This window comes from Leopardus geoffroyi, chromosome C2, assembly GCF_018350155.1.
Source record: "Leopardus geoffroyi isolate Oge1 chromosome C2, O.geoffroyi_Oge1_pat1.0, whole genome shotgun sequence".
NCBI classification, from domain to species: domain Eukaryota; kingdom Metazoa; phylum Chordata; class Mammalia; order Carnivora; family Felidae; genus Leopardus; species Leopardus geoffroyi.
The window spans coordinates 106,968,064-106,994,546 of NC_059333.1; the positions used below are offsets into that span (position 1 = coordinate 106,968,064).

The 26,483-nt window shown below is 36.0% G+C and overlaps 1 protein-coding gene across 1 annotated transcript in view; it reads right to left on the reverse strand.

Moving 5' to 3' along the window:
* The window catches only part of LOC123611328 (serine/Arginine-related protein 53), a 250,972-nt gene that overhangs the window by 215,326 nt on the left and 9,163 nt on the right, over positions 1 to 26,483 (reverse strand). Inside the window, exons 2-3 of the mRNA XM_045503151.1 lie at positions 25,655 to 25,850; positions 24,762 to 24,887 (exon numbers count right to left, since the gene is read on the reverse strand). Of these exons, the coding sequence (XP_045359107.1) occupies positions 24,762 to 24,887; positions 25,655 to 25,848 (320 nt within the window). The 5' untranslated portion in view covers positions 25,849 to 25,850. The remainder of the gene's footprint in view (positions 1 to 24,761; positions 24,888 to 25,654; positions 25,851 to 26,483) is intronic.

Here is a 26,483-nt window from a genome sequence, read left to right on the forward strand (position 1 = left end):
CTCTCTGCTCCTCCCCTGCTCACACTGTCTCTCTCTCAAAAGTAAATAAACATTTAAAAAATTAAAGAAAAAAAAAAGAAAGAAATCAAGAGATGAGTAAGAACAGATGAAAATTTATTATAAACTAAGCCATAATCAAGTATTTGACAAAAATCAACAGCCACTGTCGAAAAAAAAAAAACACAACTAAAAAGAAATATAGAAGATTCTTCTTCAGGTTTATAAAGGGTAGTAGCAAAAACTAACAGCTAACTTCAAATTTAAAGGTGACTACTTTCTTCCTAAGAGAAAATGGCAAGGATGCATTATCTTTTCTGTATTTTTCTGCAGTAGTAAACTAGAAATCCTAGAAAATGCAAAGAGCCAAGAAAACTGAATAAATGGCATACAGTTTAAAGAAGACAAAACTGTCTTAGGGCACTTTGGGTGGCTCAATCAGTTAAGCGTCCAACTTCAGCTCTGGTTATGATCTCGCCTTTTGTGAGGTCGAGCCCCACTCAGGCTCTGTGCTAACAGCTCAGAGCCTGGAGCCTGCATCAGTTTCTGTGTCTCCCTCTCTCTCCACCTCTTCCCGGCTCATGCTCTGTCTCTCTCTCTCTCTCAAAAATAAACATTAAAAAAAATTTTAATAAGAAGACAAAGCTGTCTCAATTTTCATGTAATATGACTGCACAGAAAATCCTAAGATATATTAAAAATATCTACTAGATCTAATTTGAGTGACAAGGTTACAAGATTTGAAAAACCCAAAACTACATAAAATATACATTGTACAAAACATATAATATACAATATATAATAATCAATTATACATCTGTTGACAGCAAAATATTAGAAAATTAAATTTAAAACTAATTCCTAAGTTCAATACTGTCAAAAAATTAAAAGTAAATTTAACAAAAGATGTACAACACTACTACATTAAAAACTACAAAACATTGTTGGGATAAGTGAAAACCCAAAAAATGGGAGTAATATACCATGTTTGTAGACTGGAAGACTCAATTTGTTGATCTCCTGTTCTACTGGTTCAATTAACTCCCTATAAAAATCCCAGCAGGACCTTGTGAAAAAATTGTCAAGCTGATGCTAAAATTCATATGGAAATACAAAAAATAATACCTGACTTCAAGACTTACTGTAAAATTCAGTAATCAAAATGGTGGAGTACTAGTATAAAAATAGATGAATGGAACCTAGAAGACATTCTAGAAATAGAATTCCTTTCATACAGTCTACCGGTGTGTTGACAAGGCACCAAGTTACCCTGCAGGAAAATGAAATTTTCTTAAAAATTATTTTAGATCTGGGAATGCAAGCTGATACAGCCACTCTGGAAAACAGTATGGAGGTTCCTCAAAAAACTAAAAATAGAACTACCCTACGATCCAGCAATTGCACTACTAGGTATTTATCCAAGGGATACTGGTATGTTGTTTCGAAGGGACACATGCACCCCAATGTTTATAGCAGCACTATCAACAATAGCCAAAGTATAGGGAAATAGCCCAAATGTCCATCAATGATGAATGGATAAAGAAGATATGGTATATATATATACCATGAAGTATTATTCGGCAATCAAAAAGAATGAAATCTTGCCATTTGCAACTATGTGGATGGAACTGGAGGGTATTAGGCTAAGTGAAATTAGTCAGTCAGAGAAAGACAAAAATCATATGACTTCACTCATATGAGGACTTTAAGAGACAAGACAGATGAACATAAGGGAAGGGAAACAAAAATAATACAAAAACAGGGAGGCAGACAAAACATAAGAGACTCATAAATATGGAGGATAAACAGAGGGTTACGGGAGGGAGTGTGGGAGGGAGGATGGGCTAAATGGGGAAGGGGCACTAAGGAATCTACTCCTGAAATCATTGTTGCACTATATGCTAACTAATTTGGATGTAAATTAAAAAAAAAAAAATTAAAATTAAAATTAAAAAAAAAACCCAGTAGATGTGTTGAATAAATAAATATATTAAAAAATGATGTTAGATCACCATATGGAAAAAGAGGAACCTCTACCCATATTTCATACCATACACAAAAAATAATTTGAGGATGACATCAACAAGATGGCAGAAGAGGAAATCCCACCCCCTGCTCACCCTGCAGACACAACATAAAAACAATGCACGGGCCAAAATAACTTTATGAGAACTCTAAAAACAAATAAAATTACAGTACCCCAGGTGAGTTCAAAGCCAAGAGCAGCTACACTGAAATGGATAAGAAGAGCTATCACTGCATCCACAGCACCCCCTCCTCAAAGCCGGCACAACTCAGCTTGGCTTCCCACTTCTTTGGAGGGTGTGAGGATAGGAAAAAGTGAAGCCTGCATCCAATAGTCCAGCTTTTCAGAAGGCTACCAAGGGAATGGTTTTGTCTTTCCTGATTCAGAACACAAACAGAACAAGCACAGCTCTTTTTTTTAATGTTTATTTATTTATTTATTTTGAAAAAGACAGAGACAGCATGAGTGGGGGAGGGGCAGCAAGAGAAGGTAAGAGAGAATCCCAAGCAGGCTCTGCACTGCTGGTGCTTGCAGGGCTCAAACCTAGGAAGCCATGAGATCATGACCTGAGCCAAAACCAAGAGTCAGATGCTTAACTGAGTCACCCAGGCGTCCCAGAACCAGCCCAGTTTAGATGGGAGGCTGGGGGCTGCTGAAAGCAAAAGAGAGAGGCAGTGGCTTGCTGGGAAACCAGAGGACCTATGGTGCAGCAAACAATGGCCAACATGGCTCAGCACAACCAGAAAAGGGTGCCTACATTTGAAGTTTCTACCTCATGAAGGAGAACAGTGAAGCAAGTGTCCAGTGTTCCAGACTTTCAGAGACTTCTTGAAGAGAAAGATACACGTCTTGTCTGATTCAGAGTGCTAATGGGGAACCAGCATACACTCTGGATGCCTGGGGCCACTGACAAGGAGAACAAGGCTGCTTGTTGCTGTAGCACCAAAGAACCTGAACTGCCACAGACACACACCAGAGGGAGCAAGAGATTACAAACTCCTGGAAAAGAAGTCGGAAAAATTCAAAATGGGAAAATTACACGCACAACCCTAGAGAAGTTGCAACCACCAGAGAAAGGTTTCAAAAGCCCCCAGAATCTCTAGTCAGACAGACTGGTGAAGGTATTCCCCTGTACAAAGCCAGTCCCTAAAGACCAAGAGAAATGGCTGACTTTTAAAAATGTACAACTCAGCAAAATATTAAAAAGCATGAGAAAAAAGGAAACATGACCCAATCAAAGTAACAAAATAAATTTCCAGAAACCAATCCACAAGAGAGATCTATGAATTATCTGAAAAAGAATGCAAAATAATTATCTTAAAGAAGTTCAATGATATACAAATAAGAGAACAATGAACAACAGATGTTTGATTAAACTAAATCAGAAAAACACATAAACAAAACAAGAATATTGCCAAAGAGATAGAGACTATAAAAAAAGAACCAAACTGGGGCGCCTGGGTGGCTCAGTCAGTTAAGCGTCTGACTTCAGCTCAGGTCATGATTTCACAGTTTGTGGGTTGGAGCCCCGCATCAGGCTCTGTGCTGACAGCTCGGAGCCTGGGGCCTGCTTTGGGTTCTGTGTCTCCCTCTCTCTCTGTCCCTCCCCCACTCGTGCTCTGTCTCTGTCTCTCAAAAATAAATAAAAATGTTAAAAAAAAGAAAAAAAGAACCAAACAGAAACACTGAAACTGATGAATATAACTAAATTGAAAAATCCTTTAGAGGGGTTCAATAGCAGACATGATCTAACAAAAAGAATCAGTGAACTCAAAATCAGGTATTTTGAAATTACTGAGTTAGAGGAGCAAAACAAAAACAATGGAGAAAGGGGAAAAAAAATAAGGAAATTATGAGACAAAAACAAGTTGATCAATATATACATCATGTAAGATGCAGAATGAGAAGAGAAACAGAGGGACACAATGCTTATTTAAAGAAATAATGGTCAGGGGCCTCTGGGTGGTTCAGTCGGTCAAGCATCTGACTGACTTCAGCTGCAGTCATGATCTCACACTTCATAAGTTCGAGCCACGGGTCAGGCTTTGTGCTGGCAGCTCGGAGCCTGGAGCCTGCTTCAGATTCTGTGTCTCCCTTTCTGTCTGACCCTCCCCTGCTCACACTCTGTCTCTGTTCCCCTCTCAAAAATAAATAAACATAAAAAAAAATTAAAAAAAAAAAAAAAGAAAGAAAGAGTGGTCAAAAACTTCCAAAATATGAGGAAGGAAATAGACACAAAAATTCAAGATGCTCAAAAGACTCCAACTATGGGGCGCCTGGGTGCCGCAGTCGGTTAAGCGTCCGACTTCAGCCAGGTCACGATCTCCCGGTCCGGGAGTTCGAGCCCCACGTCAGGCTCTGGGCTGATGGCTCAGAGCCTGGGGCCTGTTTCCGATTCTGTGTCTCCCTCTCTCTCTGCCCCTCCCCCGTTCATGCTCTGTCTCTCTCTGTCCCAAAAATAAATAAACGTTGAAAAAAAAAAAAATTAAAAAAAAAAAAAAAAAAAGACTCCAACTAGGAAGAACTCAAACAGGCCCACACCAAGACTCATTTTAAGTAAACTGTCAAAAGACAAAGAACCTTGAAAGAAACAAAAGAAAAGTGATTCATAATTTACATAAAATTATTAGTGGATTTCTCAAAAGAAACCTCACAGGCCAGAGAAGAGTAGGATGAATAGGATACATTCAAAAACCTTTTTAAAAAATTGCCAACCAAGAATACTAGAACCGGCAAAACAATCCTTCAAAAATAAAGATGAAATAGACTTTCCCAAATAAATAAAAATTACTTCCTAAATAAATATAAATCTAGGGGTTCATTACCACTAGACCTGCAAGAGGAAAAAAACACTACACAACAACACAAAAGCATATGAAAATATAAAGTAAAAAAAAAGAAAAGAAAATATAAAGCTCACTGGTAAAGGTAAATATATAAACAAATACAGAATACTGTAAATTGTAATGATGATAGGTAAACCACCTTCAACTCTGGTACAGAATTTAAAAGACAACAGCATAAAAAACACCTATAAAATTAAAATGTGAAATTATCAGAAAACAAAATGTTTCCTATATACCAGTAATGAATAAGTGGAATTCAAATAACAATATTATTTACATTGGCATCCTCAAAAATGAAGTATTTAGGTATAAATCTAACAAAATATATACAGTATCTATTGGAGGAAGTTATAAAACTCTAATAAACAAACTAATAAAAGAACTAAATAAAAAAAAGATTCCATATTCTTGGATAGGAAGACTCAATATTGTCAAAATGACAGTTCTTCCTAACTTAAATCTCTAGATTCAATGCAATTCCAATTATAATCCCAGCACTTTATTTTGGAGACATCAACAAACTGATTCTAAAGTTTATATAGAGGGGCGCCTGAACGGCTCAGTAGGTTAAGCATTCAACTTCAGCTCAGGTCATGATCTCACAGTTCGTGAGTTCGAGCCCCGCGTCGGGCTCTGGGCTGACAGCTCAGAGCCTGGAGCCTGCTTCAGAGTCTGTGTCCCCCTCTGTCTGCCCCTCCGCTGCTTGCACTCTGTCTCTCACATTGTCTCAAAAATAAATAAACATTAAAAAAAATTTTTTAATAAATAAATAAGGTTTATATAGAGAGGCAAAAGACCCAGAATAGCCAACACAATATCAAAGAAGAATAAAGTTGGAGACCTGACATTACTTGACTTCAAGTCTTACTACATAAAGCTACAGTAATCAAGACAGTATAGTCTTTATACTATAGACAAATAGATCCATAATATAATAGACCCATATAAACAGTCAGTTGATCTTTGACAAAGGAACAAAAGCGATATAATGGAGCAAAGATACTCTTCAATAAATGATGCTGGACCAGCTGGACAGCCACATGCAAAAAGAAAAAGGAAAACATGGGGCGCCTGGGTGGCGCAGTCGGTTAAGCGTCCGACTTCAGCCAGGTCACGATCTCGCGGTCCGTGAGTTCGAGCCCCGCGTCGGGCTCTGGGCTGATGGCTCGGAGCCTGGAGCCTGTTTCTGATTCTGTGTCTCCCTCTCTCTCTGCCCCTCCCCCGTTCATACTCTGTCTCTCTCTGTCCCAAAAATAAATAAACGTTGAAAAAAATTAAAAAAAAAAAAAAAAAAAAGGAAAACAAACAAACAAACAAAACCTATGAACCTACACAATGACCCTATATCCTTCACAGTAACTTACTCAAAATGCATGTCACTGGAGGCAAGGGAAATAAAAGCAAAAATGAACTACTGAGACCTCATCAAGATAAAAAGCTTCTGCACAACAAAGGAAACAACCAACAAAACTAACAGGCAACTGATAGAATGGGAGAAGATATTTGCAAATGATGTATCAGATAAAGGGTTAGTATCCAAAAATCTATAAAGAACTTACCAAATTCAACACCCAAAAAAATAAATAATCAAGTGAAGAAATGGGCAAAGAACATGAATAGACACTTTTCCAAAGAAGACATCCAGGTGGCTAACAGACACATGCAAAGATGCTCAACATCACTCATCATCAGGGAAATAAAAATCAAAACCACATTGAGATACCACCTCACACCAGTCAGAATGGCTAAAATGAACAACTCAGGCAACATCAGATGTTGGCAAGGATGTGAAGAAAGAGGAACCCTTTTGCACTGCTGGTGGGAATGCAAACTGGTACAGCCATTCTCAAAAACAATATGGAAGTTCCTCAAAAATTTAAAAATAAAACTACCCTATGACTTAGTAATTGCACTATTAGGAATTAATCCATAGGATACAAAAATGCTGACTCAAAGGGGCACTGTACCCCAATGTTTATAGCAGCACCATCCACAATAGCCAAATTATAGTAAGAGCCCAAATGTCCATCAACTGATGAATGGATTAAGAAGATGTGGTATGTATATGTATACACACACACACACACACACACACACACACACACACACACACACAATGGAATACTACTTGGCAATCAAAAAGGATGAAATCTTGTCATTTGCAACAACATAGATGGAACTGGAGGGTATTAAGTTAAGCAAAATAAGTCAGTCAAAGAAAGATATCATATGATTTCACTCATATGTGGAATCTGAGAAACTTAACAAATGATCATAGGGGAAGGAAAGGAAAAATAAGAAAAACAGAAGGAGGCAAACTATAAGAGACTCTTAAATACAGAGAACAAACTGTTGATGGGGGTGGGTTAAATGCGTGATGGCCATTAAGGAGGACACTTACTGGAATGAGCAGTGGATGTTATACATAAGTGATGAATCACTGGGTTCTACTCCTGAAGCCAAGACAACTCTGTATGTTAACTAATGTGAGAATTAAAAAAAAAACAAAAACAAAAACAAAAAACAAAAACCTTAGTCAAAATGAATCCCAGACCTAAGTATAAAATACAAAACTACATAATCTCCATAACATAGAAGAAAACCTAGATGACTTTGGATATGGCAGTGACTTTAGACATAACACCAAAGGCATGATCCATAAAAAAAAAAAAAATAATAACTGATAAGCTAAATTTCATTAAAATTAAAAACTTTTGCTCTGCAAAAGAGTGTCAAGAGAATAACACAACAAGCCACAGAATGGAAGAAACTATTTACAAAACGACACATCTGATAAAAGGAGTGTCATCTAAAATATACAAAGAACTCTTAAAATTCAACAATAAAAAAACACAGCCCTATTAAAATATGGGCCAAAGACCTTAAGAGACAACTCAATAAGAGGATATACAGATGGCAAATAAGCATATGAAAAGATCCTTCACGTCATATGTCATCGGGGAAATGCAAATTAAAGTAATAATGAACTACCACTGAAAACCTATTAAAATGACCAAAATCTGGAACACTAGTAAGACTAAATGCTGGGGAGGCTGTGGAGCAACAGGAACAGCCACTTTAGAAGAAACTCTGGCAGTTTCTTACAAAGCTAAACATACTCTTACCATATAATCCAGCAATCATACTCCTTGGTATTTACCCAAAAGAGCTATAAACTTATGTTCACATAAAAACCTGTACACATATATCTATAGCTGCTTTATTCATAAGTGCCAAAACCTGGAAGAAACCAAGATATGCTCAGTAGATAAATAAACTGTGGTATATCCAAACAATGGAATATTACATAACACTAAAAAGAAATGATCAGGCCATTAAAGGACATGGAGGAATCATAGCTGCATATTACTAACTGAAAGAAGCCAATCTGAAAAGGCTACATACTGCTTGATTCCAACTAGATGACATTCTGGAAAAGGTAAAATTATGATGACAGCAAAAAGATCAGTGGTTGCCAGAAGTGTCTGGGGATAGAAGGAGGGTGAATAGGCAGAGGAATTTTAGGGCAGTGAAATTACTCTGTAAGAAAGTATAATGATGGATATATGTCATTAATGCATTTGTCTAAACCCACGAACATACAGCAAAAAGAGTGAACCCCAATGCAAATTATGGACTTTGGGTGATTATACTCTGTCAACATAGGTTCATCACTATAACACGTGTACCATGCTGGTGTGGAGGATGTTGATAATGCGGCAGGGTATGCATGTGTAGGGACAGAGGACATATGGGAAATATCTATACCTTCCTTTAAACTGTGCTATGAACCGAAAACTGCTCTAAAAATAAAAATTAGTAAAATCTTAAAAAAAATAAGTAACTATAAAACTAGGTTAATAAGTGCACAACAGGGGCGCCCGGGTGGCTCAGTTAGTTAAGCATCCAACTTTGGCTCAGGTCATGGTCTCACGGTTCATGGGTTCAAGCCATGAACTCTCTACTTCAGCACAGAGTCCACTTCAGATCCTCTGTCCCCCTATCTATCTGTCCCTCCTCTGCTTATTCTCTTTCTCAAAAATAAATTCAAAAACTTAGAAAAAAACAGATATACAATATATTAAGATGTAATTTGTGACATCAATAACAAAGACAGGGTAGGCAGATATAAAAGAGTTAGAGGTTCTGTATATAAAAGTAAGTTGTTATCAGCTTAAAATAGATATTTCTAATTTTAACATTTTATGTAAGTTCCATGGTAACCACAAAAAAAATACTTACAGAAAATATACAAAATAAAGTAAGGAATCAAAGCATGTTAATACAAGATATGGGGGCACCTGGGTGGCTCAGTTGGCTAAGCATCCAACTTCAGCTCAGGTCATGATCTCGCGGTTCACTAGTTCAAGTCCCTCACGGGACTCTGTGCTGACAGCTCAGAGCCTGGAGCCTGCTTCCAATTCTGTGTCTGCCTCTCTCTCTGCCCCTTCCCTACTCACACACTCCCTTCCTCCCTCCCTCTCTCTCTCTCCCCAAAACAATTAACATTAAAAACATTTTTTTAATTTAAAAATAACAACACAACACAAAGGAAAGCACCAAGAGAGGAAAGAGGGACAAAATATAGCTCCAAGATAGACAGAAAGCTAAGAAAATGGCCAACAGTTTTTCTACATCAGTAATTACTTTAAATGTAAATGGCTTAAGCTCTTCAAAGGAAAGATACAGACTAGCTGAATGAAGTAAAAAAACCAAGATGCAATTATATGCTGTTTACAAAAACTCACCTTAGATGTAAAGACAGAAATCAGCTGAAAATGAAAGGATGGAAAAGATATTTCATCCAAATGGTAACCCAAAGAAAGTAGGGGTTGACATGCTTGTTTCAGACAAAATAGACTAAGTCAAAAACTGTCACAAATAGGAAAGGACATTATATAATAATAAGAGTCAATCCACAGGAGATATAACAATTGTGAATATATATGCACTTGATACCAGAGTACTCAAATATACAAGGCAAACATTGACAAAATAGAAGGAAAAAAAGAGAATAACACAATAATAAAAAATTTCAATTCTCCACTTTCAATAATGGATAAAATAAGGAGACAGAAGATCTATAAAGAAATAGAGGACCTGAACAACACTACAGACCAACCAGATATAAGAGACATATAGGGCACACTCCACTCAACGGCAGCAGAATATACTTTCTTCTCAAACACACATGAAACATTCTCCAGGACAGATCACATGTTAGGCCACAAGACAAGTCCTAACGAATACAGTAAGACTCAAATCCATACAAAGTATCTTTTCTGACCAAGATGAATTAAACTAGAAATATACAGAGCAGAAAAACTGGCAAATCCATAAATATGTGGAATTTAAACAACATGCGCTTGAAAAACCAAAGGGCCAAAGAAGAAATCACAAAGGAAATTAGAAAAATATCTTGAGACAAATGACAGTGAAAACACAACATACCACAACTTGTGGTTATAAGAAAAGCAGTCCTAAGATGGTAGTTTATAGCAGAAAATGCCTACATTAAGAAAGAAAAAAGATCTCCAACTAAGAACCTAACTTTACATCTCAAGGAATTAGAAAAGGAACAAACTACACTAAAACTTAGCAGAAGGAAGAGATTAATAAAGATTAGACTAGAAGTAATGAAATAAAGTATTGAAAAACAATATTAAAAGTCAATGAAACTAAGTCTCTTTCTTGAAAAGACCAACAAAATTGGCAAGCCCCTAACTAGATTAAGGAAAAAAAGAAGACTCAAATAATTAAAATCAGACAGGAAAAAGGAGAAATTACAACTGATGTCAAAGAAATAAAAAGGATTATGAGACTACGATAATTATACACCAACAAATTGGATAACAAACAAAATATGGATAAATTCTTACAAATACACAATCTATCAAGACTAAATTATGAAGAAATAGAAAATCTGAACAGATCTGTAGCAAGGAAAAGAGAATGAATCAGTAATCAAAACCCTCACAAAAAATAAAAGCCCAGGACCAGATGGCTTCACTGGAGAATTCTAGCAAACATTTAAATAAGAATTAATGCCAATCTCTCTGAAACTCTTCCAAAAAATTAAAGAGGAGGGAATACTTCCAAACTCATTTTATGAGCCAGCATTATTACCCTGATACCAAAGCCAGACAAAGATAATACAAGAAAACTACAGACTAGTATCTATATTGAATATTGATGCAAAAAACCAAAGTACTAACAAATCAAATTCAACAGCATATTAAAACAATTAGGGGCGCCTGGGTGGCGCAGTCGGTTAAGCGTCCAACTTCAGCCAGGTCACGATCTCGCGGTCCGCGAGTTCGAGCCCCGCGTCGGGCTCTGGGCTGATGGCTCAGAGCCTGGAGCCTGTTTCCGATTCTGTGTCTCCCTCTCTCTCTGCCCCTCCCCCGTTCATGCTCTGTCTCTCTCTGTCCCAAAAATAAATAAACGTTGAAAAAAAAAAAAAAAAAGATTAAAAAAAATAAAACAATTATACAGGGGTGTCTGGGTGGCTCAGTTGGTTAAGCGTCTGACTTTGGCTCAAGTCATGATCTCACGGCTCATGAGTTTGAGCGCTGCATCGGGCTCTGTGCTGACAGCTCAAAGCCTGGAGCCTGCTTCGGATTCTATCTCCCTCTCTCTCTGCCCCTCCCCTGCTCACGCTGTGTTTGTGTGTGTGTGTGTGTGTGTGTGTGTGTGTCTCTCTCTCTCTTTCTCCCCTCCCCCCTCTCAAAAATAAATAAACATTTAAAAAAAATTTTTTTAAACAATTATAGAGCATAAACAAATGGGTTTTGTCCCTTGAATACAAGGATCATTAAATATACAAAAACCAAGTGTAACACACCACATGAAAAAAATGAAGAACAAAAATCACATGGTGATCTCAATTGATGTACAAAATTTTCTGACATGATTAAACATCTTTTCATGAAAATCACTCAACAAATTAAAGGAAAGTACCTCAATATAATAAAGTTCATATACAAAAGGACCAGTGTTAACATCATACTCAATAGTAAAAACCTGGAAGTTTCTCCTCAAAGATCAGTAGCAAGGCAAAGATGCCCACATTCCCCACTTCTATGCAACATAGTACTGGAATTCCTAGACAGAACAATTAGGCAATAGAAAAAAATAAAAAGTCATCCAAATTGGAAAGGAAAAAGTAAAATCATGACTTTCACATGGCATAATGATACAGTCTTAAATGTAGAAAAGTCTAAGATTACACACACACACACACACACACACACTGTAAGAATAAATAAGTTCAATAAAGCTGCAAGATACAGAATCAACAGTCAAAAATCAGTTGTCTCTTTACACTAACAGTGAGCAAACTGAAAAGAAAATTAACAATCTCACTTATATTAGCATTAAAAAGAATAAAACTTAGGAATAAACTTTAACCAAGGAGGCAAAAATCTTGTACACACACACTCAAAAGCAAAATAGTGCTAAAAAAAATTAAAGATGACACCATAGAAAAATATCCCACGTCCATGGTATGGGGAGACATATTATTAAAATGTCATTACTAACAAGCTATCAAAAGATGCAACACAAACACTATCAAAATCCCAAAGTTTTTCACAGAAACAGGAAAATTCTAAAATTGATTTTGACCATCAAAGGACCCCAAACACCAAAACAATCTAGCAAAAGAACAAAGCTGAAGGCCTCACAAATATATTTGTGATTTCAAAAATATATTACAAAGCTACAGTAATCAAAGCAATATGGTATTGGCATACAGACTAACACATAAAATAATGGAAAAGAATGGAGAGCAGAAATAAAACCCTGTGTATACAGCCAAATGATTTTCACAATGTTAACAAGACTACACAATGGGAAAATGATAGTCTATTCAATAAATGTTGGGAAAACCATATCCACATACAAAATAATGAAGATGGACACTATCTTACACCATATGTAAAAATTAACTCAAAATGAGAAGAGAGAAAAAGGGACAAGAAATTTACTTGAAAAAATAAATAATAGCTGACAATTGCCATAATCTGGGAAAGGGAATGGACATTAAGATCAAGGAAACACAGAGAGCTCCCAACAAAATTAACACAAGGAGGTCTGCACCAAGACACATAATAATTAAAATAGCACAAAGCAGTGGGGCGTCTGGGTGGTTCAGTCGGTTAAGCGTCCGACTTCGGCTCAGGTGATGATCTCATGGTTTGTGAGTTCAAGCCCTGCATTGGACTCTGGGCTGACCCCAGAGCCTGGAGCCTGCTTTGGATTCTGTCTCCTTCTCTCTCTCCCCTCCCCACTTGTGCTCTGTCTCTCTCTGTCTCTCAAAAATAAATAAATGTAAAATAAATAAATAAATAAATAAAAAGTTTAAAATGGCACAAAGTGGTGATAAATGGAGAACTGTAAAAGCAGCAAGAGGAAAGAAAACAGTTACGTACAAGGAAACCCCCTCTAAGGCTATCAACTGATTTTTCAGCAGGAACATTGCAGGCAAGAAAGGAATGACATGATATATTTAAAGGGCTGAAAGAAAAAAACCTGAAACCAAGAATACTCTACCTGGCAAGATTATCATCAGAATAAAAGCAGAGATAATGAATTTCCCAACAAACAAAAGTCAAAGTTCATTACCACTAAACCAGCCTTACAAGAAACATTAAAGGGAATTCTTTTTTTGTTTTTAATGTTTATTTATTCTTGAGAGAGAGACAGAGCACAAGCAGGGGAGCAGCAGACAGAAGGGGACAGAGAATCTGAAGCAAGCTCCAGGCTCTGAGCTGTTAGCACAGAGCCTGACGCAGAGCCTGAACTCACAAACCAAACCGCAAAATCATGACCTGAGCTGAAGTCAGACACTTAACCAACTGAGCCACCCAGGTGCCCTGTAAAGGAAATTCTTGAGTGTAAAGAAAGAGCCATCTTCAGAATTAAGAAAATGAAGAAAAGAAAAAATTTTACAGGTAAATACAAACATATGATAACAGTAGTAGATTAATCACTTATAAAATCAGTATGGAGGTTAAAGCACAAAAACAATAAAATCAATTACATCTGTAAAAATCAGTCAAGGAATTGACAAGATAAAAAGATGCACAGGATGAGATCATATACATAAAACATGGGGAATAAAAACGCTTTTAGAATGGGTTAAAACTTGTGACCATCAATAAAGACTGATATACGCATATATGAACCTCATGATGACCACAAATCAAACACCTATCATACACAAAAAATACAGAGAAAGGAGTCCAGGCATAACCTAAAGAAAGTCATCAAACTACAAAAAATAAAAGAGCAAGAGAAGGAGAAAGGAACAGAGAGGAACTACAAAAACAACCATAAAACAAGTAACAAAATGGCAATAAGTACATACCTATCAATAATTACTTTAAATGTAAATGGACTAAATGCTCCAATTAAAAGACACAGGGTGACAGAATGAATAAAACAGTAAGACCAATCAACATGCTGCCTACAAGAGACTCACTTCAGAACTAAAGATACATGCAGATTGAAGATAAAGGGATAGAAAAACATTTACCATACAAATGGAAGCAAAAACAAAGCTGGAGTAACAGTACTAATTTCAGACAACTTAGACTTTAAAACAAATAGCAAAAGACAAAGTAGGACACTGCACAATGATAAAGGTAACAATCCAAGAGGACATAACAATTGTAAATATTTCTGTACCCAACATGAAAGCACCTAAATATATAAAGCAACTATTAACATATAAGGGAAGAAATTGACAGTAATGTAATAACTGTGGGGGAGTTTAACACCTACTTACATCAATGGATAGATCTTCCAGACAGACAATCAACAAGAAAACAGTGGCTATGAATGACACACCAGACCAGATGGACCTAATGTATATTCGAACACTCCATCCAAAAACAGTAGAAAGCACATTCTTTTCAAGTACACAATGGAACATTCTACAGAACAGATCACATTTTAGGTCACAAAACAAGTCTGAATAAAGTCAAAAAGACTGTAATCATATCATGCCTCTTTACAAACCACAACATCATGAAACTAGAAATCAATCACAAGTGAAAATCTGGAAAGAACACAAATAGATGGAAGTTAAAAAACATGCTATTAAACAATGGGTCAACCAAGAAATCAAAGAGGAAATAAAAAATACATAGAGACAAATTAAAATAAAAACGCAACAGTTGAAAATCTTTGGGATACAGCAAAAGCTGTTCTAAGAGAGAAGATTATAGCAATACAGGCCTACATCAAGAAGCAAGAAAAATCTGAAATAAACCACCCAACCTTACACCTAAAGGAGCTAACAAACAAAAAAGTAAAGACCAAGGTCAGTAGAAGGACAGAATAAAGATTAAAGCAGAAATAAATTAGAGACTGAAATAATTAAGAGCTCAACAAAACAAGGTGATAAAAGATAAAATTGATAAACCTTTAGCTAGACTCAATCAACAACAAAAAAGAGGGAAATCAAATATATATCAGAAATGAAGAAGTAGAAACAAGAACCAAGACCTCAGAAATAAAAGGGTTATAAGGGAATACTATGGAAAAAGTATACACCAACAAAATGGACAACCTAGAAGAAATGGATAAATTCCTAGAAACATATAACTTTCCAACACTGAATCAGGAAGAAATAAAAAATTTCAACAGACTGAAACCTGGCAACGAAATTAAAAAAAAAAAAACAAGCAAAACATTCCCAACAAAAGTCCAGGACAAGATGGCTTCAGAGGTGAATTCTACCAAACATTTAAGGAATAGTTAATACTTACTCTTCTCAAACCACTCCAGAAAAAGAAGAGGAAGGAAAACCTCCAAATTCCTTCTATGAGTCCAACATTACCCTGATACCAAAACCAGATAAAGACACCAAAAAAAAAAAAAAAAAAAAAAAAAAAGAAGGGGAACTACAGGCAAACATCTGTCATGAACACAGATGAAAAAATCCTCAACAAAATACTAGCAAACCAAATCCAACAATACATGCAAAAATCATGCACCATTATCAAGTGAGATTTATTCCCGGGATGCAAGGGTAGTTCAATATTCACAAATCAATCAATGGATACACACATTATCAAGAGAAAGAATAAAAACCATATGATCATCACAATAGTTGCAGAAAAAGCATCTGACAAAGTACAACATCCATTCGTGATAAAAACCCTCAACAAAACAGGTTTAGAGAGAATGTACCTCAACATAAGAAAGGCCATATATGAAAAAACCACAGCTAACATCATACTGAGTGGTGAAAAACTGAGAGCTTGTCCCCTAATATTAGGAACAAGACAAGTATGTCCACTCTTAACACTTTAATTCAATATAGTAGTGGAAGTCCCAGCCATGGCAATCAAAAAAAGAAATAAAAGGCATCCAAATTGGTAAGGAAGAAGTAAAACTGTCACACGATTTGCAGAGGATGATATTAGATATAAAAAACCCTAAAGACTCCACCCCAAAACTACCAGAACTAATGTGAATTTAGTAAAAGCCTCAGGATGCAAATTTAATATATAGAAATCTGTTGTATTTCTATACACTAACCATGAAGTAGCAGAAAGAAATTAAGAAAACAATCCCATCTGCAGTTGCACCAATAAGTATAAAATACCTAGGAATAAACTTAACTAAAGAGAAAGACCTGTACTCTGAAAACTATAAAACACTGATGAAAGTCACTGAAGATGACACAAATGAATGGAAAGACATTTCATGCTCATGGATTGGAAGAACAAATATTGTTAAAATATCCATACTACCCAAAGCAATCAACTGATTTAATGCAATCCCTATCAAAATACCAACAACAGGGGCACCTCAGGGACTCAGTAGGTTAAGCAGCTGCCTTCAGCTCAGGTCATGATCTCGCGGTTCATGGGTTTGAGCCCTACATTGGGCTCTCTGCTGTCTGTGTGGAGCCCACTTTGAATCCTCTGTCTCCCTTTCTCTCTGACCCTCCCCAACTTGTTCTCTGTCTCTCTCTCTTTCAAAAATAAATAAATAAAAATTTATTTAAAAAACATTTTTCATAGAACTAGAACAAACAGGGGCGCCTGGGTGGTGCAGTCGGTTAAGCGTCCGACTTCAGCCAGGTCACGATCTCGCGGTCCAGGAGTTCGAGCCCCGCGTCGGGCTCTGGGCTGATGGCTCAGAGCCTGGAGCCTGTTTCCGATTCTGTGTCTCCCTCTCTCTCTGCCCCTCCCCCGTTCATGCTCTGTCTCTCTCTGTCCCAAAAATAAATAAACGTTGAAAAAAAAAAAATTAAAAAAAAAAAAAAAAAGAACTAGAACAAACAATCCTAAAATTTTCAAGGAACCACAAAAGACCCCAAAAAGTCAAAGCAATCTTGAGAAAAAAAAAAAAAAAAAAAGCTGGAGGTATCATAATTCCTGATTTCAAAATACACTACAAAACTATAGTAATCAAAACAGTACTAGCACAAAATCAGACACAAAGACCAGTGGAACAGAATAGAGAGCCCAGAAATAAACCCATGTTTATATGGTTTAAGCTAGGAAAAGGGAGGCAAGAATATACAATGAGAAAAAAGTCTTTTCAACAATTGGTGCTGGGAAAACTGGATAGCTACAGGCAAAGGAATGAAACTGGACCACTTTCTTACACTATGTACAAAAATAAAAAATAAACTCAAAATGTATTAAAAACCTAAATGTGAGACCTGAAACCATAAAACTCCTACAAGAAAACACAGGCAATAACCTGACATCAGCCTTAGCATTATTTTTCTAGATATGTCTCTTCAGGCAAGGGAAACAAAAGCAAAAATAAACTTTTGGGACTACACCAAAATACAAAGCTTTTGCACTGTGAAGGAAACCATCAACAAATGGAAACCTACTGAATGAGAGAAGATATTTGCAAATAATATATTTGGTAAGAGGTAATATTCAAAATCTACAAAGAACTTTTATAACTCAACACCAAAAAAAAACCCCACAAATAATCCAATTAAAAAATGGGCAGAAGACTCAAATAGATAGTTTTCTAAAAAAGAAGATATACAGATGGCCAACAGACACATGAAAAGATGCTCAAAATGACTAATCATTAGAGAAATGCAAATCAAAACCACATTAAGATATCACTTCACACCTGGTCAGAATGGCCAGAATCAAAAAGACAAGAAATAAGTGTTGGCAAGGATGCAGAGAAAAGGAAACCCTCGTGCACTGTGGCTGGGAATGCAAACTAGTGCAGTCACTGTGGAAAACTGTATGCTATTGCCTCAAAAAATTAAAAATAAAAATACTATGCATATGTAGATTTATACACATATATACATACACACAATACAGTATTGCTCAGCCATAAAAAAAGAATGAGATCTTGCCATTTGCAAGACATAGATAGTATTATGATAAGTGAAATAAGTCAAAGACAAATACCATATGAGGAGAAGTGGGAGATACAGGTGGAATGAATATTTCACAGGGATGAGAAGTATAGCATAGGGAACACAGTGAACAGTACTGTAATAGCACTGTATAGTGACAAATGAAAGATAACATTTGTGGTGAACTTAGCAGAACACATAACTTGTCAAATCACTATGTTGTACACTTAACACTAATGTAACATGGTGTGTAAAAACACACACACTGCTTTGTAAAGGAAAAGGCACAATAAATGCTGAGGTAATAAAAAAAAAAAAAAGAAGAAATGGGCAAGATTTATCTGACAAAAACTTTAAAACACTCCTGAATTATAAAAAACCTGCCTACAACAAATGAAAAACCATCCCTTTCCTCTTAGAACAACTCAACATGATAAAGATGTCAGGTCTCCATAATTCATAAGTTTAATAAAATCTCAATAAAGACACCAAAAGCTTTTTTAATGGACCTAAATGAGTTAATTTCAAAGTTTGTGTGAAAAAAAACAGGCAGTTCACATGAAAGTAACAGCCAGGAGAACACTGAAAATGAAAAGTTAAAAGTCAAAGGAGGACTTAGCCCTATCCAACATTAAAGTATACTATACAGTTTCTATACTTAGCAGTGTGGTACCAGTGCATAAATGAACAAGCAGGCTGCTGGAATATGCATAAAGTCAAAGAAAAAAAAAAAAAAGACCTAAGTAGTAATGAAATTTAGTACATCAATAAAAGGGGTATCACAAATCACTGGGGCAAAGATGGACTTTTTAATAAATGGTGATGTGACAACAGCCAACTGAAAAAAGAAAACAATAGATCCTGGGATGCAAGCTGGTGCAGCCACTCTGGAAAACAGTATGGAGGTTCCTCAAAAAACTAAAAATAGAACTACCCTACAACCCAGCAATGGCACTACTAGGTATTTATCTAAGGGATACAGGTGTGCTGTTTCAAAGGGACACATGCACTGCTATGTTTATAGCAGCTCTATCAACAATAGCCAAAGTATATGGAAAGAGCCCAAATGTCCATCAATGGATGAGTAGATAAAGAAGATGTGGTGTATGTATACAATGGAGTACTACTCGGCAATCAAAAAGAATGAAATGTTGTCATTTGCAACTACATGGATGGAACTGGAGGGTATTATGCTAAGTGAAATTAGTCAGAGAAAGACAAAAATCATATAACTTCACTCATATAAGGACTTCAAGAGACAAAACAGATGAACATAAGGGAAGGGAAACAAAAATTATATAAAAACAGGGAGGGGGACAAAACAGAAGAGACTCATAAATATGGAGAACAAACTGAGGGTTATGGGAGGGGCTGTCGGAGGGGGGATGGGCTAAATGGGTAAGGGGCACTAAGGAATCTACTCCTGAAATCATTGTTGCACTATATGCAAATTAATTTGGATGTAAATTAAAAAAATAATAAAACAAATTAAAATTAAAATAAATAAATAAAAACAATAGATCCATACCTCATATCATTGACAAGAACAAATCCAAATATATAAAAGACATAAATGTAAAAAATGAAATAAACAAGACACATCAGTGAACTCCTATCTGGGTATAAGGAATGAATTTCTCTATATTCTGAATGTAAGGAAAGATGCATTGAGAGAAGAGTGATAGGGGCGCCTGGGTGGCGCAGTCGGTTAAGCGTCCGACTTCAGCCAGGTCACGATCTCGCGGTCCGTGAGTTCGAGCCCCGCGTCAGGCTCTGGGCTGATGGCTCAGAGCCTGGAGCCTGTTTCCGATTCTGTGTCTCCCTCTCTCTCTGCCCCTCCCCCGTTCATGCTCTGTCTCTCTCTCTGTCCCAAAAATAAATAAACGTTGAGAGAAGAGTGATAAATTTGACCACATAAAAACGCTTCTGCATGGCCAAGAAGTAGCATGAACAAAATCAAAAGACCACTTGAAAGACTAAGAGAATATATTTGCCATATGTATTACAGCTAAAGGGTTGATTATCTAGTAACTCTTTAAAATTAAAGGAAAAAAATATCAAAAACCCAAAAGACATGAAGAGAAAATTTGCATACAAAAAAGACAGAAAAATGGCCCTCAAACATAAAAAAAGATGTTCAACACTTATGATAAAAAGAAATGAAAACCAAAACTACATTACAATACCATTTTTCATTTATCACACGGGCAAATATTTAAATATGCCAACATATTCTATTGATGAGGTTGTTGGGAAACAGGACTCTTACATACTACTGACAGTTTTATTTACTTTATGAGAGAGAGAGAGAGAGAGAGCTCGGGGTGGGGGGGGGTGGGGGAGGGACAGAGAGAGACAGAGAAACCCAAGCAGCCTTCTCACTGTCAGCCCAGAGCCCAATGCGTGGCTTAAACCCATGAACTACCCACAAACCGCAAGATTATGACCTGAGCCAAAATCAGACACTTAACTGACTGAGCCACCCAGGCACCCCAGGATTTTAGCAATTTCTATCAAAACTACAAACTTATTTATCTTTTCATCTGGCAATCCTATTTGTAGGAGTTTCCCCTAAAAATATACCTCCAACAATATAAAAATTTTCATGTACAAGGTTATCTATGGCAGCTTTTTAGTAACTGCAAAATATAGGAAGTATCCTTAATGTCCATATGTAGAAGATAGGCTAAACAAATTATGATAGAGCCACACAATGAGCAACTAAGCAGCCATGAAAAAATGAGTAAGATTACTATTAAGTGACATGGAGTGTTTTCCAAGATAAACTAGTAAACAAAAGGACAAAAGTACAAAAGAATATCTATAGTATACCATGGATATACTACCACTTTGTTTAAAAACAAACAGAGGAGTGGTGCCTGGATAGCTCAGTCAGTTCAGCACCCAACTCTTGGTTTCAGTTCAGGTCATGATTCAAGGGTCGTGGAATTGAGCCCGGCATTGGGCTCCACACCGACCATGGAACCTGCTTAAGATTCTCTCTTCCTCTCCCTCTGCCCCTTCCCTGTCTCAGGCATGCGACTTACACACATGCACACACACTCTCTTGTTCTCTCTCTTTAAAAAAAAAAAAAAAAAAAAAGTAAAACCTAAAATACAAATAGAATTAGTTACCTATGGAGTGGTTAGAAACAAGGTACAAGGGAGAAAGGGGAGTGGTATTTCTCTGCATATGCCTTTTTAGTATAGTACTATCTGTTAGAACCATATTAATATTTCACATACTAAAAGAAAGGGAGAGACAAATAAAATTTTAAAATTTAGCGGGATAAAAAAACTTGAAATATAAACAAAAACAAACAAATCTACCTCTTTGAAGAAACTAACCATAATGAAGTGGGGAAGAGAACTATATACCCCCACAGTAAAGATAAAAAGTAGCACAAAAAATATTAACCCTAGTTTGTAAGTTTGTTTTTTTACAGTGGTATGTATCAGCAATTCTAAAAGTACTTTCTGCGTATTCTGGAATGAGGAAATAAATAAACATACAGTGAATAACAGGAGCAGATCCCTCACTGTCGCAAAAGGAAGTGAAATATGTCACAACTTGAATATTTTGAGAACATAAAAATTATATCAAAAAGCTGGGGTGCCTGGGTAGCTCAGTCAGTTAAGCGTCTGACTTCGGCTCAGGTCATGATCTCAGTTTGTGAGTTTGAGCCCCACATAGGGCTTGCTGCTGTCAGTGCAGAACTTGCTTCAAATCCTCTGCCCACACCCCCACTCTCACATACTTTCTCTCTCAAAAATAAACAAACATTAAAAACAATTATATTAAAAAGCATAATCACCTAATTACTCTGTAACTCATCCATGGAAACCACAACAAACTTCACATATTTGACTTCCCCCTGCCATCCCTCAGAACATGCTTCATCTTTCAATTACTTTTTACATGTGTAACAAGTTTTCTGGAAGTATCTGACTTACCATGACTGAAATCACTCATTTCTATTAAAAAGCACAGAGATCATTAACAACACACCTTTGCTTTAGAATCGTATTTTTTTCTTTGAAAAACTGACTACTTTCATCTTTTCTGTTTAAAATATAGCCTTGATTACCCATGCTGTTCAGGAATGAGTTGTTCAATTTTCTTGTTAAACCAAGATTAAACTCATTTAGTTCAAATATTTTGAAAAATTCTTAAAATATATTCTTAAAATAGTATGTGCATAGGACATAGATAATGTACTTTCTCAAAATTTAAGACTTTTCAGTGACTCCAGATTATTTAGTTATTATAGTTAAATGCCAAAGTGTCAATCCAAGAGGCTGAAAAGTTGTTCTGAATAAACCTCTGAACTTGTTTTCTGATATACAAAATAAAGGTATTACGATGCATGATGCCCTGATTGAGTTACAAAACTCAAATTACTAAATGCATATGTGCTAGATAGTTTGTGGTTGACTAGACATCACTGCTATTGTTTTTAAAGTCTTCCTTGCATTGCAAAGGAAATTAACATTTCCAGACACACCCCCCCCCCCCTTTGGAGATAGATGTAGGTAGATAATTGGGCAGAAAAACACCTTCCAGGTGAATGGTTTCTTGAGAGCCACCCACTTTGGTGCTACCAACTGAGAGAGTACTTAAAATTTCCAGTGACTTCTGAGCAAACAACCAGCTGCCATGCTTCAAGCTAAAATAATCAGTGACAGTTCTCCTAATTCCCTGAATCCTTCCAAAGGTTACAAAAGTTTCTTATGTTAGTACCCTAATGCTTGAAATCAAACTCTAAATGACTGATGCACGTGAAAATATATGGAAGTATATGTGAAAATATAAACTAAAAAAGACCATAAAAAACATGAATTATTATTTTTGTTCCCAATGATGGGAAATTTCAATTGAAGCTGTTTTCTGGTAATCAGACTCTTTTTAGACAAATCAATACATCCAAAAAAACAGCTTTCCTTCTCCAAATCAATAAAACAATAAAACTTTTTCTTGCTACAAAACCCAGCTCTCTACCTAACTTCATTTCCCCATTTAATCATTCATTCAAATCAAGACATGTTTACCAAGCAAGGCATTTTGCTAGGTAATAAGAGGGTGCCACTGCAAGAGTTTGCAATATGTGAGAATAACAAAAACATAATATTCAAAATAGAATTGTTACAAATCAGGAACCACAGGTGATGGTGGGTCAAGAAAGGAGGGATTAAATTTAACTTGGGAATGAAAAGGTAAAAAAATCAAAAAAGGACTGAGAAATAATTAAAGGTTAAATAGAACCAAGCATTAAAGGATAGAAAGATTTCTCAAAATAAAGATATGCAAGAAAGCCGAAGAGCATACTCAAAGAAACAAAGCTAGCAACTCAGGGACATGTATGAAAAAAAAGGTATGTAACACAAGGTGGCTTATCCATAGAGTATAACAGAGGAGAAGAGGCTGAGGCCAAATAACACAAGGCCAGAAAGCTAAATATTTGAACTTTACTGCTATTAACCAACTTCAGATTCATACAACTTACAAAATTTCATGCCTAGATAACAAAACCAGGCTGTTAATATATCCCTAAAACTAGAGCCTAATAGTAGTATGAAGAACTAAGAGAGAAAAGAAAATGATCTGCCTAAAATGCTGTTTTTATCCTAACATTCTTCTGCTCAAAAACCTTCAATAATTTCTGAATGCCTATTTTTATCAAGTCTGTCAATACCATAGTCCCCATCCTACTTAACCAAATTTTCTACCATTGCCCAAATGTACAACTGTCTCCAGACAGGCTATTCTCTGTATTAATGGCCCTTGAGCACAGCCAGAAAACACAGGTGGAATATTAGACTGTGTATTAATGTATTAGTCTAGCTGTGCATTAGTCTGTTCCAACTGCTATAACAAACTAAAGTCCAGCAGAATGGACAGCTTAAACAACAGAAATTTATTTCTCACAGTTCTGGAGGCTATTATAATTCTAAAATGAAGATGCCAGCTAATTTGGTTACTGGTAAGGGCTGTCTTCCTGGCTTATAAATATCCACCTTTTCACTGTGTCTTCACGTGGCCTTTCCTCTGAGTGCATACCCAGAGAAAGAAAAAGATCTCTCTCCTCCTCTTCTTTTAAGGCATGTGAAGATACATGTATCCCTACAGGATTAAGCTCTACCCTATGACCTCATTTAACCTTAATTACCTCCATAAAGACCCTTTCTTCAAATATAGCTATGTTGAGGGTTAGGGCATCAATATACGAATTTACGGGAGACACAAACTCATTCTATAACACACTGAGGCAAGATCTCGAAAAATTCTAGCTTCTTCTCTTACATTCTTCAAAAATGTCCTCCATCGTGTGAAAAAGCCCTGTCCTGACTACTAGAGAATGAGAAGCCAGTGAGGATGAGTGACCCCAGGTGAAATTAGCAGAACTGTCAGCTGAGCTCAGTCAAAATCATAAAATCATGAGAACATAAATGATTGTTGCTTTAGATCACTAAATTTGGAAACAGTCTGTTACAAATAGCTTTGTAACAGCGATAAATATCTACTACAGCATACCTTCTTGTTCTGCTTTTTGACCTAGATCTCTGAACTCTATAGGATTTCCCTCGACCCCTTGAACGACTTCGACTTCGTTTTCTTCGAGAGCCATACGAAGAGCTACTGCTTGATCGATGCCTGCGTCTGAAATAAAATAAAATCAAGTGTCATTGCTATAAAAAATTTTTTACAGGCATTAGACAGAAATCTTCTAGATTCTAAAGAATCGTCTCATTTTTACTACTTCTCACTCTTTCCTAGAAGCAAATAGAGATAAAATGTTATTCTTCTTTAACAGTCAGATGACTGATGCATAGTTTAGTCATTGGATCCAGCTACTAATTAACACGTTAGGGGGCCTCAGCAGTATACTATCCTTCCAAATATTATCAGACGATATTTCATGAGAACTACACCAGTTTATATCTACATGCCTACAAAGAACAAAGGACAGACACTAGACCCATGGATTGGGCCTGGCAAAAAGGAAAACCTTTGGGAGAATGAGGGGTTGGGCCAAATGGGTGAAAGGGAAAGGGAGATACAGGCTTCCAGTCATGAAACGAGTAAGGCACAGGAATAAAAAGCAGAGCATAAGCAATATAGTCAATGATATTACAACAGCAATGTAACGGAACAGAGGGTAGCTATACTTGTGGTGAACACAGAATAATGCATAAACCTATCAAGTCACAAAATTGTACACCTGATACTAATGTAGCATACTCAAAATAAAAACTAAAAAAAATTTTTAAAAACTTTTGGGTTGGCACTTAACCCTCATAAATATAACTTCTAAAAGAAAAAATGTTTTACCCAAAAAAATTGAAAGTTTTTTTGACCCAAAAAAACATATAAATACTAAAGAATGCTACTCTCATTACTAAATAAGTAAAAATTATAAAAATTACCTTCTATCATATGAATGAGAGCGAGGCTGAAGATCTCTGGACCAAGATCTTGACTTTGACCTTGATTTCCTTCCACCTTTCTTTCGGCTATATGTTCTACTATCTGAAGAACTACTTGAAGATGACCGTCTACGGTGTTTCTTTTTTCTCTTGCTTCTGCTTTCTTCTTCAGTATCTGATGACCGGCGTCCCATTTCTGTAAGTGTAAATTCAAAGAAAATTTTTTCTAGCATAATGGCACAATGGATGAAATTTAACATAATAATATTTGTAGAACTTTGTAAAAATTTAAAAAGTCTTAAAGTAAAATTTTAAATGTACCTGGCACTTTGACAAGACATGAGAAGTAGCTCTAGTATAGTCTTCAAGAATTATCAATTGTTTTTACAATTTATGAACAATTTAAATTTGTCCATAATTTTTTCAAAACTCTCTGTAAAGAGTCAATTATGAGAACGGGATACGAATATAAATTATTATAAATTTTCTTATATTTTAAGTTGCACTTACCATCAATTATACGCTGAGTTAGGGATCAACCATTAATCCTTGCACATTTCCTAAAGCTAAAAAATATTTTACTACCTTTTATAGTTACATTTTTCTAACTAAAAATACTAAATTTTTAAATGGATAAAACCTCATTAGTTATCAACAAAGTACAAACTGAAACAATGCAAAGTACTAACGTTGATGAGGCTATTGTTAAGTCAGTCAACTCTGCATACTGCTAATTCCTATATAAAGTGATGGTATAAATCCTTCTAGAATGCAATTAAGCAGTAAAAAAAAAAAAAAAGAGTCATTAAAATGTTGATTTTTTTTTTTG